Below are 12,082 nucleotides of genomic sequence, written 5' to 3'. Positions count from 1 at the left end.
TGCTTAGTGTTCTCTAACAGACTCTTCTGACTGGGAGCTTGAGTGCTGCCTAATGACAGACTTATTTATTGTAATGTCTTAGCAGCAGAGAATCTAGAGGAACTGGGCACAAGCACAGCAACTGCTGGCAGGTGCTCAGACAGCACTGGAAACATCCCTCACACCACAGTGGTAACAGAGGAGTGTGCATTCCTCGATCCAGAACAGCCAGATACTGCAACCCTCTTCTGCATCAAGGGGTCAGCAAGACAGACCACTCTGTGCTTGCCCAAGATGTTCAGTGCTGCACCTCCATACAGCTTTTTACACAGGATAGGTGAAATGCTCTTCTTTCTCCTTACTGCAGTACTTGAGTGATGGGAAATGCAGAGGTGCCTGCTCATCTCCAGACTGGTTAAAATGTGATTTGAAAGTAAGACCTCCCAAATGCACCTCCTTGTTTCCCAAGTTTGGACTTTCAACTCACAGGCTGGGTCTGCTTTCCTCCGGAGAAGGGGGTGGTCATCATCTGACATGCATGCTGCCAAGAGCTTCTGAGATGGATGTATCTATCCCCAAGGCCAAAGACAGAGACAACCATCACACAAATGAAGACAGGAGGTCAAGCAAGGGTTTGTCATATTTTAATGACATTGATCTTTGGTGTTTCCCTCGTCAGCACTCACACTCTCCCCGTACTTCCTCCATAAGCCTGCTAGGGATGGAGAGTTACAAACGAAAAGGAAAATCACATTTGAGACTAAAAACAAAGTATCAGAGCCTTGACTTCTCCACTAGAAACTACATGTACAAGGTCAAGATTTCACATGCAACACCTTACATCACAGACCCATACCTCACACCCTGGCCTGGAGCTGAAAAGAGACTTCCTGCCCCGTGTCAAGGATGTGCAGCTCAGTCCTGGCACCAAGAAACCACTGGGGTGGCTCATTCATGTTAATATTGGCACAGCTTAGAACATCCTTCTGAGAACTGCATCCTGACTAGAGAGCAGTAGCCCTTGTCCCTCTACCCATCCACATGGCATCTCTGCTTCGGTTCCTGCCAAGTCCTAAACTAACTCTAAAAAGGAAAGATTCCACCTGTGAGCATATCTTGATCCATGCATATTCTGGTGAAGGCCAGTTCTTTCCAGAAAAAAACACAGCATAGGCAGGACTGGTGTCAGAACACCGCACTCTGGGGGAGCAGTGCTGTGCTACGGAGAGGGACTGTGGCCTGGAAGACTCTTCCACTCCAGCAGCAGAGCTGGAGCATCACTCCTGGGTTTGCCCAGTACTGCCTGTCTCCAGAAGGATGCTACAGGCCGCCTTCCCTTTCTTTACTCTACTGATCAGTTCCATAGGTAAAAAAGGGCAGGAAAAAGGAAAGGAAAAAGGCTTTACAAAGGATGACACACCAAGTTTCAGGGCTTAGCTCAGGAGATGCCATGGGACTTCAAAATTTGGCTGATTTGCAGCAAGTGTGGTTTGTATTCCTGTTAGCTCCTCAGCAGTGGGAATGTTGGAAGTTAAGTATGCTTTCTTTCCCATGGCTTCCCTTGCAATTCTTATCCCTTCCCCGATCACCCAGGATAGAGAAGCCCTCTGAACCACCAGCATCCTGTTAGAGCCACCCATCCCTGCTCTTCCAGCTCCTGGCCAGCTGTGAGGTACAGGTCTCTGCTGAGCAGTACAAGGGTAGCACCAACACACAACTCAATCTCTACCTGTTCCGCGACTCCCCACTGGTGCTGTCATTACTATAGAAGTTGGTACTGTCGGGAAGATGGTTATTGTTAGTTAGGTCACTGTATTCAATTGGTCCCTCGGTGTCCATGGAGGACTGGGCCTGCCCTGGCAGATCCAGGTCACCAGCGCTTTGTCCTTCACTCCCACTAGGGGCTGTCCGTGGGCTCAGGCCATGCTCCGGCAGCTGCACGGACTCTGACAGGATCCGTCCCTCCAGCTCTGTGCCCAGCTGCTGAGAGGTGGACTGCTGTGCTGACGTGCCCTCAGCTCCAGTGGGCTCTGTGCCAGTCTGAGAGCTGCGGTGGATCCGGTGGCTCACAATGATGTTGTTGCCAAAGCCGCCCATGGACGCCATGGTGGTGCTCTGCTCCCGCTGAACCACGGCAGTCATGCCACCTTCTGCCATCAGCCTCTGAATCCTACTCAGGGCATCCTCCCCACTGGCCCCATATTCTGGACCTTCACCTGCAACAGAAAGAAGAAGCAACTCTGGTGCACAAGGCAAACTACGACACAAAATAAAGCATGCTGAGTAGTTGCATCATGCAGTGTGCGTGTGCTGGGACAGAAGATAGGTTCTATTCCAGACAGAGCCCAGTATTTTGTTTCCACATCTTGCCACTTGGTTAAGTGTCAAACAAAGGCACCAAATTCTGTCAAGAAAATCTTGGTCACTTCCACAGGTAACTCTCAGAGACTTGCATGTCCAAGCCTTGGAAAAGCAGCTCTTATCTAGCCATAAAGACGGGGGAAAGGGTAGTAGTCAAAGAGGCAGGACGCTTTATCGCAGCTGTAGAAATAAGCCTGCCAGCCCCATGGGGACAGGAAGAGAAACCTCCGTTTGCACTGCAATAAACCAAACAGTTCACCATGGTGTTAAAGAACCCCATGGCTTTTCCTACTTCTGTTTGAGAAGCAGGCAGATGACACACTGGTAATGTCCCCAGTGTCAATCTAGGGAGGACATAAGAAGCTGGCCAACAGCAGACAGCAGCTACAGAACATGGTATTCCACATTAGCTATGATCAAGTGTGTAGGCTCCTGCTCCCCTTGACTGATATCTTTTGAGGAATACAAAAAACCATCTCCAGACCTACAGTCTTTGTCTACCCTTATCTCTGAGGCTTCCCTTTATTGTCAGGCTGTAGTGAGCTCTGAGAGAACCACAGTCAGATAACTTGGTTGCTCAAGATTACTTCAGGAGAACAAAACCTCACCGAAGAATTGTCCATGTAGAAGATTAAAACACCATCACAGGGAAGTTCATTCCAGTTCAGTTTCTCAACATCCTCCTTTTACTACAAACCCTATCCGGAGCATCTGGGGAGAACAATCTGTAATAATAAACTGCTAGAAACATTCCACAGTGGGATCTTGCTGATTCTTATTAAAGAAATAAATCTCACTCCCACCTCTATGAAGCTATCACAGTGCTGATTTGAGGAGAAAGCCGTGAGCTCTCCTGGCACCAAGGAAATGAACACAAATGTCAACAAGGCTAGATGTAAGAAGGAGTTAAAACACAATAAAAAACAAAATGCCACACTGACTAGGAAAACAAAGATACTTGGTGCTGTGGAGTTTAATGTCTTTATCCATGATTTAGATGAGGGGATTCTAGTGCACGCTCAGTAAGTTCACAGTTGACAGTAAGTTCGTTGGGAGTGTTGGTATGCTGGAGGGTAGAAATGGTCTGAAAAGGGATCTAGACAGGCTAGGTCAAGGGCAAAGACCAATTGCGTGAGGTTCAACAAGGTGCCCCTGAGTCACAACAGTCCCAGGTGGCATTACAGGCTGGGGGAAGGGGGGCTGGAAAGCCACTCAGCAGAAAAGGACCCGGGGGTGCTGGTCAACAGTGGCTGAGCATGATCCAGTGTGTGTCCAGGTGGCCAAGAAGGCCAGTGGCATAATGGTCTGTATCAGCAATAGTGTGGCCAGCAGATCAGGGCAGATTGTCTCCCTGTACTCAGCACCAGTGAGGCCATGCCTTGAACCCTGTGACCAGTTCTGGGCCCCTCACAAGAAAGGTCACTGAAGTACTGGAGCACAACCAGAGAAGGGCAATGATGCTGGTGAAGAGTCTGGAGCACAGGTCATAAGAAGAGCAGCTGAGGGAGCTGGGTTGTTTAGCCTGGAGAAAAGCAGGCTCAGGGGAAACCTTATCACTCCCTACAATTACCTGAAGGGAGGTGCAGCCAATCTCTTCTTCCAGTTAACCAGCAGCAGGATAAGAGGAAATGGCCTCAAGATGCACCAGAAGAGGTGGACATTAGGAAGTATTTTTTTTCACTAAGACAGTGGTTACTCATTTTAACTGCCTAGGTAAGTGGTGGAGTCACAATTCCTGGAACTAGTCAATAAAGGACTGGACATGGCAATTAGTGCTACAGTTTAGTTACATAGTGGTGTTTGGCCAAAGGTTGGACTTGATGATCTTGGAGGTGTTCTCCAACCTAAATGACTGGATGACCATGTATCCAGCATGAGAGCTAAGATACTCAGCAAAGTCCACACCATGGCACTCAAGAGACATCATGCAGTCAGTCGGTGACAGCTTATTCCCTTTTATCATGGGCTCAGTGGTACTTGCATCAAGCACTGCCAGCATCCCCCACCACAGGACACAATTTCATCCTCAAATAAGTCTGCTGACATACTGTCCTCCTGCAGAAATATTATGGACATTCAGGGCAAATTTACATCTCACCAGTAGTGTAAGTAGATTCCTGCTAGGAATGCAGTAAACCTGCTACATGCACCATACCTAGCCCCTTGATCAGAGCATCAGTGGAACCACAGACACCTGTAACCACAAGAGTATCTGCAGCACAGCCTAAGACAAATGAGCAAGAATACCCCCTGGACACAGCCTGACCCACAACTCTAGCAAAGAAATCCTATTCAGGATGTGGCTGATGCATGAACTAGGAACTTGGCTGACCAGTACAAAGACTGAGGACACAGGCAGCTATTATATTGGAAAACTCCAGCATGAAAAACATGCATGCCAAGGGATATTGAAACATCAATCATGAGCAGAACTAAGTGGAAGGTCTGAGAAGCGTGGCTTTGGATTCAGTCATCACTTCCTTCTGAGGGCATAGTCGTACTTAATTACCAACCATCTGGCCAGGCTGGAGTGGAAGCTTAAGAAAGCCAAGATTTGCAACCTGGTCTAGTGACATGCCAGACAGGCCTATCTACACAACTCCTGAAACAGCAGGTACCGTGCTCTTGATAGATCACTTACTATAAATGAGTCCAGTACAGAAGCACTGGAACAGCAAAACAGCAAGGACTCCCAGCCAGCCAATGCTCCTCAGCATTACAAACATATGTTTCACCACAGCACCCCTTGCTCCTCCCTGCCCCTAAATTCCCATATGCCATGGCTGAATTTCCACTTGAGGCATCTGCTTGCTCAGAAGACAGGCAAGGGCTGATGCCACAGCAGGAATCAGCAAGGCGTGAGCCTTCAGATCCCAGAGATATAGCAATGTTGGAAATTCCCAGCCCATCAAGAGCCAGAAGTGAGCCTCACCATGCAAGCAGCCAACAAACACCTCTGCTTTGGGGACTGTCCTCCCCTTTTCCTCTCTCAGGTTTCAATGATGACTTTGGCTGACTAGTTCAGAGCAAAGCTTGCTGTGCCATTTGCCTTGAGCTGAGCTACAGCACAGATTCACACACAGCCCGTTTCTACTGCCTGGTGACTCCCACACACATTCTTTCACCAGGCTGCCAATGCAGACTACATTAGTATTCACAGCAAGTGAAGTAAGCTGACTTCCATTTGGTGAAGGTTCAGGGTGGGCACACAGGCACTTACCCAAAACAACAGCAATGCTGTAAACCACAAATGTATCAGCTTGCTGCAATGCTGTGCTCCTACAAATGTCTTCTACTGTAACCAAACTGACCTTTCCAGAGGTCTAAACTCCTGTCTTTTCCAAACACAGAACAAAACATTACTCTTGAGAGCAATTATCCCAAAGACCAGAGGATTTCTGTCAATGTAGCTGTCTCAAACATTTACCTAAATATTCCCTAGCTAATGCATCTGTTTTTAAAAGTCCTCTATGCTACTCCAGCAAGACAAGAATTTGACACAGAAAACTTCGCAGGCAAAACATCTTGCAGAGTTTTGATGGAGATGGGCGTAAGGCAGGGTATTTCCACTTCTAAAGGAAATGCACTCTGAAGTACCTATAGGGAGTACAACTTGTTTATCTCTGGGCATGGATGGCACACTCCTGATGAAATGCAAAGTCCACAGAAGCAAGGATGAGATCAGACTTTCCTGTATCTCTGCAATACACTGACATTGGTCTTGAATTTTCTTTTGTTTTCAACATTCCTCCTTGTAAAACCAGCAGTAGTTAGGAACCATGTTTGCAAACAAAGCATCAAAATTAGAACAGTAAGCACTGCAGAGATATCCAAGTCTTCAGAGAACATGAAATAATAGCTCTGAGGTGTGAGCTGCCCCACTAATTCAGATGCTCAAAGATAAAAATATCAGCATTTTTACATTAATTCACCCCTTGCATAAGAATAGAAAAGGGAGGGGCGCACCACAGTATAATCAGCTATGAATAATTATATCTCCCTTAATGCCACAACAATTACTTTTCTTTCCAACCAAGCCCAGAAACATGTTCACACTTCCTTTCTGAGGTAGTTAATCCAAGCAACTCCACAGAACTCAGAAAAAATACAACTGCTTTATCTTGTAAGAATTTTCTTAGTAATATCTCACCTTGGCTATTCATGTGAGTGAAACTTACTTTTGTAATGAGAGTTTAAAAGTAGCCCACATAATTTAATCCCAAGAGACCCAAGTACTTGGAGTAGATCACGCTGTAAAGGCTTGCAAAGTACATACTTCTAGAACCTAAGTCTATTTTTTAGGTAGTGGTTTTCAGAGGATTTTAAAGAGAAACCAAAATTTGCAGTTCTATAGGGCATACGACGCAAATTTTACAGATGGACAGGCAAATGAAAGGCTAAGGGATCTACCCACGTTTCTACTTGGAGAATGAGAAGCAGATCTGGAAGCTGATCCCTGGTGTCCCAGTTCCCACTTCCACACTAACTACACAAAAGTCACGTCACATCTGACAACAGCATTGCTAGAACATGTTCAGCTAACATAAAACAACATCTTTCTTCTTGTTAGCATTCATGAGGCTCAGCTGGGGACAAAGTATTCCTGCCCAAGCAGCCCCTGGACACGTGTTCCTAATGTCTCAGATTAAATAAGTTACATCACATGCAGGCACACTGATTGCTTCTAAGTGCTCCTCAGGCATCCCCAGGATGCTCTGCTTGCGAAAGTTTTGCTTGCATGTGCTGTCTTTTCACTCCCGATAGTTTAAAGAAACTGAATCTCACAAACCCAAGCCTTCATTTTACAACCCTCTTCCCTCTCAAATGAATCTGCTGCAACCTTTGAAAGCAGTTGGAACTGATGGAAATTTATACTGGCTGGTGTATAAACACTTCAACCCAATAAGTTAAAAACTGTATATGGCATGAAAGCATATGTTGCTCCCTCAAAGACAGGCAAAGTAGCAATCCAGTGACAGCAAATACTCGGATGGCTACAATTTCTGTAACTGGTAACACGTCCCTGCTTCCACAATCACTGAGTTTTAAGCCTGAAAGACAATGCAGATGTAGGAAATCAGATAACAAATAATTTTCAGTTATTTGTTGTTGGGTTTTTTCCTCTTTAAAAACTGGATTACCTGAAAGACAGGTAATCTCTCAACAGCCAGGGGACAGCATGGGCCCACTATCAAGCAAGTGTCCTGCAGCTCTGCAGAGGTCCCTCTCCCTCAGCCTGCAGCAGCTTTGGCACAATTGCAGACTCTGCAGTTACTGCGCCTTGCACTGTTTTCTAAAGATCCAACAGCCTGAACAAGTGGCAGCCACAGCCTGACCCAGTCTGGACTGGGAATTACAATTTTTAAAGGTTAAAACTTTCAGCCATTAAATCTCATTAGGAATTTTTGTTGGGTTATAAGTGAGATTCAATCTGCCAGCTGAATACAGATCCCACTCCCATCGCGCCTGTCTATTTGCAAGGAAAACATAGTATAACGCCCAACAGATTGTTTCTAATTAAGGGTGCCTCAAAGTTACAACTCTATCACTATTTCCACTATGTCTGTCAGCTTAAAAGAAAATAGGAGACAGTTCAAATATTGTTTTAAGCACTTCTTGGTACCTCTCCTAGTTTTCTCTAAACTCTAACTACCTTTCCTTTATGTGTGGCGCGGGAGCAGAGTTCACAAGTCCGCTATTAACTGCTGCAAAACAGAAAGATTCAGACATTAGAGGGATTCACTTCTAATAAAGTCATCATATACTCACTCCTCCAAAGGAGGCAGAAAGATAATCAGAGAAGCAAAGTCCCCGCAGAGCTTTGCATGAGAAAAGGAAACTATTTATACCCGCACAGAACTTAATTAGATTTCTGATGCAATTCTGCATACTCTCTTTTTTTTGTACAGTAAGCACATATCTGCAAGAAATGCCCTGAGCCAGAATTCCCCACAACAGAAGGGCTGACAGGACAGAGGACAGAAACCCACTCTCAGGGTAGCATTAGCCTTTCTTTTTTTTTTTTTTTTTTAAACCTTACAAGGGGTTTTTTTTTCGGTTAATTGGTCAGTTGGTCAGGGCTTTTTTGCCCCTCATGGCAGGGCAATAACTAGACCACTTTCCTTTACATTACTCAGAATCACACTTGATTTATCCATTCTGCTGCTGATAATGCTGCTAAGCCTTTACATAGTGATTCCCATCTTCAAAGCCCCATACAAAACACTAATTAATCTCCACAGCCCCTGGTGTGCTGTACTATGGAAGATTAATTCCCATTTAGTAGATGATTAATAATTTGCCCTGGGTCACACCCCAAGTTACTGATAGCACATTTCTTCTCTCTCTTTTCCTTTTTTTTTTTTTTTTTTTTTGCCTTTTTGCCCCTGACATCTAGATCATGCTATTAGGAAACACAGTTTTCCTTCCAGCAGGCAGAGTTACGGCACATACAGTGGGCAAATTAACCATCAGAAAAGCAGCACAACACCTAGTCTTGCCTGATGGAACACACTGGACGTGCATCACAAGAGTTGATGATGCTAGGAAAATGGCTGACTTACCATCACAAGCAGCCAGTAATGCTCATGTGTAATGTGAAACATAAAGATGAGCCAGACTACTAATGCCACAAGTACCTCGCTAACTGCCTAAGGTGTTGGCAAAAGGAGAAGAAAATTTGTCTCTCTGCTTCGTGTCAGATCTTTACTACTATCATGTACTACTATTGATTTTTTGATCCTTCATCCTCCTTACTGTTATAGTCTTAACAGTTCCCTGTTTTAAGTTATTCATGAGCCCTTACAGGAATTTCCACTGAGGATGCAACTGGCATAGGAACTGACCAACAACAGGTAAAACGTCTTGGCTCATCTCTGATGCACAAGTTTAAATTGCAGTACCTCCTTTGCTCTACAGGCCCTGATATAACTGACAGGAGTGAGCTCATTTTGCAGGTGTGGCCATTTGCAAGGGGACATATGGTAAGTCAATGTCTGAGATGGAAATTGTACCAGATGTGGAACTTGCTGATCTTCTTCCAAGCAAGAAAGAGAGATGAAGAGAAGTATCTGTCCTAGGCTTGTTATTTACACTCCTTTTCTTCCAAATGTTATGTGTTTTTCTTCTTTGTAGAGATATCCTGCCAAGGCACTGGTAAAGAACACCCCTTTCCCCGTTTCATTAACAGTCTAGTTAAAACCTATGATCTAGATATTGGAAATTTAGAAAGAACAAGATAAAGAAACTGTCATGAAGATGTTTGTAGAACAGCAGGAGAGAGAAGCAGTGTTGGAGAACTCTCCTGGTTTAACTGACTCCAAAAGCCTGCAGCATCAGCCATCATGGCCTTGATGCAAGAAGGTCCCACACTGTATCACGTTCTCAGTCTGTGTTCCACATTCAGTGGAAGAACCAGTTCCCATGAGTTCAGCATTTGTCCAGACAGTCTGCTCCAGTCTTATTCACATGCCATCAATTGTACTAACCTTCCAGAGAGGTTAATCTCAGCTCTGCTGAGATAAGCAGACGGAAACCCCAGCGGGCAGGAATTTCCCACTTAACTTTGTACAGAAGAGCTGAGATCAGAGAAACACAAAGCCTTATCACACATGCTGGATACTACACAGCAGAAACTGTGGAAGAGTCACATACCAAAATGAAACTTTCAGAATGACAGAGAACAAGCAGGCATGCAGGCACACACAGGCATGTTGTGGGCTATTTCCCAAAGCCAAGGTGGTTTATCATGAACCAACAACTTCAAAACTGTCTCCTTGATTTTCTCTTGTGTTTCCTATGTACATACTGCCCAACCCCTACCTAGCCAAGCCTTCAGAGCTGAATGAAAGCACAAAGTTACAGTATTGAGACAAGAAACTTGGATAAATCAGTGTGTTCAACAGATTAGTGACTTTGTACAGGAATTGCACAGTAGCTGTTTCCAGGTCCTTACATATTGGTAAGTTTTCCTGGACTGCTAACCACTAGAGACATTTTTGTATAGCTGAACTGGGCACTCATCATGTAACCTCATCAATCAAATTAAACAGTATCCTCAAAGCTGTTTTGTGAGAAGTGATTTACAATGATTTACAGTAGTGATTTTTTTGGTATTTAAATGTTGAGCTTGTGAAGCCTGCAGACCTTTGGCATAAGTTGGAGGATCAAGCTGAACTCCGACACAGAGATAGAAAGGATAGCTCCCTGCAGCTTGCAGCCTTACTGATGGTTAGGAGATCAGGAGATGTGTGAGGAATCAAGGCAGTACAGTTGATTCTACAAAGAGACAATGATCTGGAGAACAATGAAATTTCTTTCCTCAAAGCATGTGAAAAAGACAACTTTTCTATTCATATGGCCAGAGATTAATTCTCCTGATCATCTATGCCTGGCTACAGGCAAATTAGGCGGGAGAAATCTTTGTTGAAGAGATAAAAGGAGTATCCACATGCACTGACAGGATGTGGACCATATGAGGAAACTCCTAAAACACCAGGTAAACTGTGTCAGATAAACCACTGATTGATCTCCTACCTTCACCAGTCCCTGCAGAGGCGGATTCCTGCTCCTGTACCTCCCTCTCTGTCTGAGTCTCGGCATTCTGCAGCTGAGGCGCCAAGGTCTGGGTACCTTGCGATGTCACAGAGGTGGGGGGATTTCGGGGTTGTAGGCCTATGGCATTCATCAAGCCCATGTCCCTGTCTGTCCTCCATGTAGCTCTGCTGGTTCTGAAAAGAGAGAAAAACAATTAAGACCAGGATCACTGGAGGCAACATGCCCAAGCAAGACTGAAACAAGAACGAGAGGCTCTTCTTGCCTCCACTCCAACTAGGCACCTGCTTGACACTAAGAGGATGGGGATGAAAGGAATTGTAACCCCAATTATTTACACACACTGGTCTCTTTAGTTTCAAGCCACTCACCCCTCCACAGAAGCAGTGTGTCTTACAGGCACAGAGAGATATCCCTGCAGCATCATTAAGCCTGCGGAACAACTGTCTTGGAGTCACTGCGTTGAGGAGGCAGCACAACGTGCAGTGCAGAAGCACAAACACACACAAAACCTTCTGCACAGCAGGGCAGTTTTGACTCCCATGGATGTAGCCTGTAGCCTTTCCCTCCTCTGGACTTCCTAGTTTGTCAGCATTGCACATGAATGCACTCCAGCAGGCATTTCTGCCCGTTCCAGTCAGACAAGGGAAATCCTGTGTTCTCAGAAGCAAACAACAGGAACCACCTCAGGGCTCATTAACTTCCCAGACTCACTCAGCTGAAGTGTATGATGCTACAGCTGAATCTTCACAATGCCACAATGCTGTTTTCTAAACTGACCTCTAAGTGCTGGGAATGGTAAAAAGATTCAAGAAAAGACTGCCTCATTTACAACCTCTTTTTTTCATAGGGCTTTGAAACCTGCTACACTTTTTTTGCTCTCTCTTTGAGCTAGTTCACTTTGGACCAGTATTTCTGTCTTCAAGCTGCCATTATACCAGACTGAGTCAGAAACTTAAGTAGTGGCAATATCCACTCATACAGCAGAGTAAAGAATCTCTACTGCTTATTTTACAATCAGACTAAGGCTATAGGACAGCCCAGACATTTGCCCTGTAAACAAGCTCACAACTTTCTTGGTATGCTGAAACTCACAAAACAGAAACAAAACTATCACCCTCTTGCTGAGAACAGCTGGCTTACAGAGAAATACTTGTCACTATGGCAAGAAGCAATGGACTGCAGATTC

General features: G+C 45.1%; 1 protein-coding gene across 5 annotated transcripts in view; it reads right to left on the bottom strand.

Annotated features, from left to right (window-relative positions):
• Positions 1 to 607: 607 nt before the first annotated feature.
• The window catches only part of AMBRA1 (autophagy and beclin 1 regulator 1), a 128,033-nt gene continuing 116,558 nt past the window's right edge, over positions 608 to 12,082 (bottom strand). For all 5 annotated transcript variants that reach the window (XM_030240230.2, XM_030240232.2, XM_030240233.2 and 2 more), the window contains 2 exons: positions 10,876 to 11,069; positions 608 to 2,195 (listed from right to left, as the gene is read on the bottom strand). In XM_030240230.2, coding sequence (XP_030096090.1) covers positions 1,705 to 2,195; positions 10,876 to 11,069 — 685 coding nt within the window. In that variant the 3' untranslated portion in view covers positions 608 to 1,704. The remainder of the gene's footprint in view (positions 2,196 to 10,875; positions 11,070 to 12,082) is intronic.

The sequence above is a fragment of the Serinus canaria genome, chromosome 5 (genome assembly GCF_022539315.1).
Source record: "Serinus canaria isolate serCan28SL12 chromosome 5, serCan2020, whole genome shotgun sequence".
NCBI lineage: Eukaryota > Metazoa > Chordata > Aves > Passeriformes > Fringillidae > Serinus > Serinus canaria.
The sequence above is the reverse complement of the archived record's forward strand: the minus strand, read 5'-3'. Positions and strand labels throughout refer to the sequence as shown.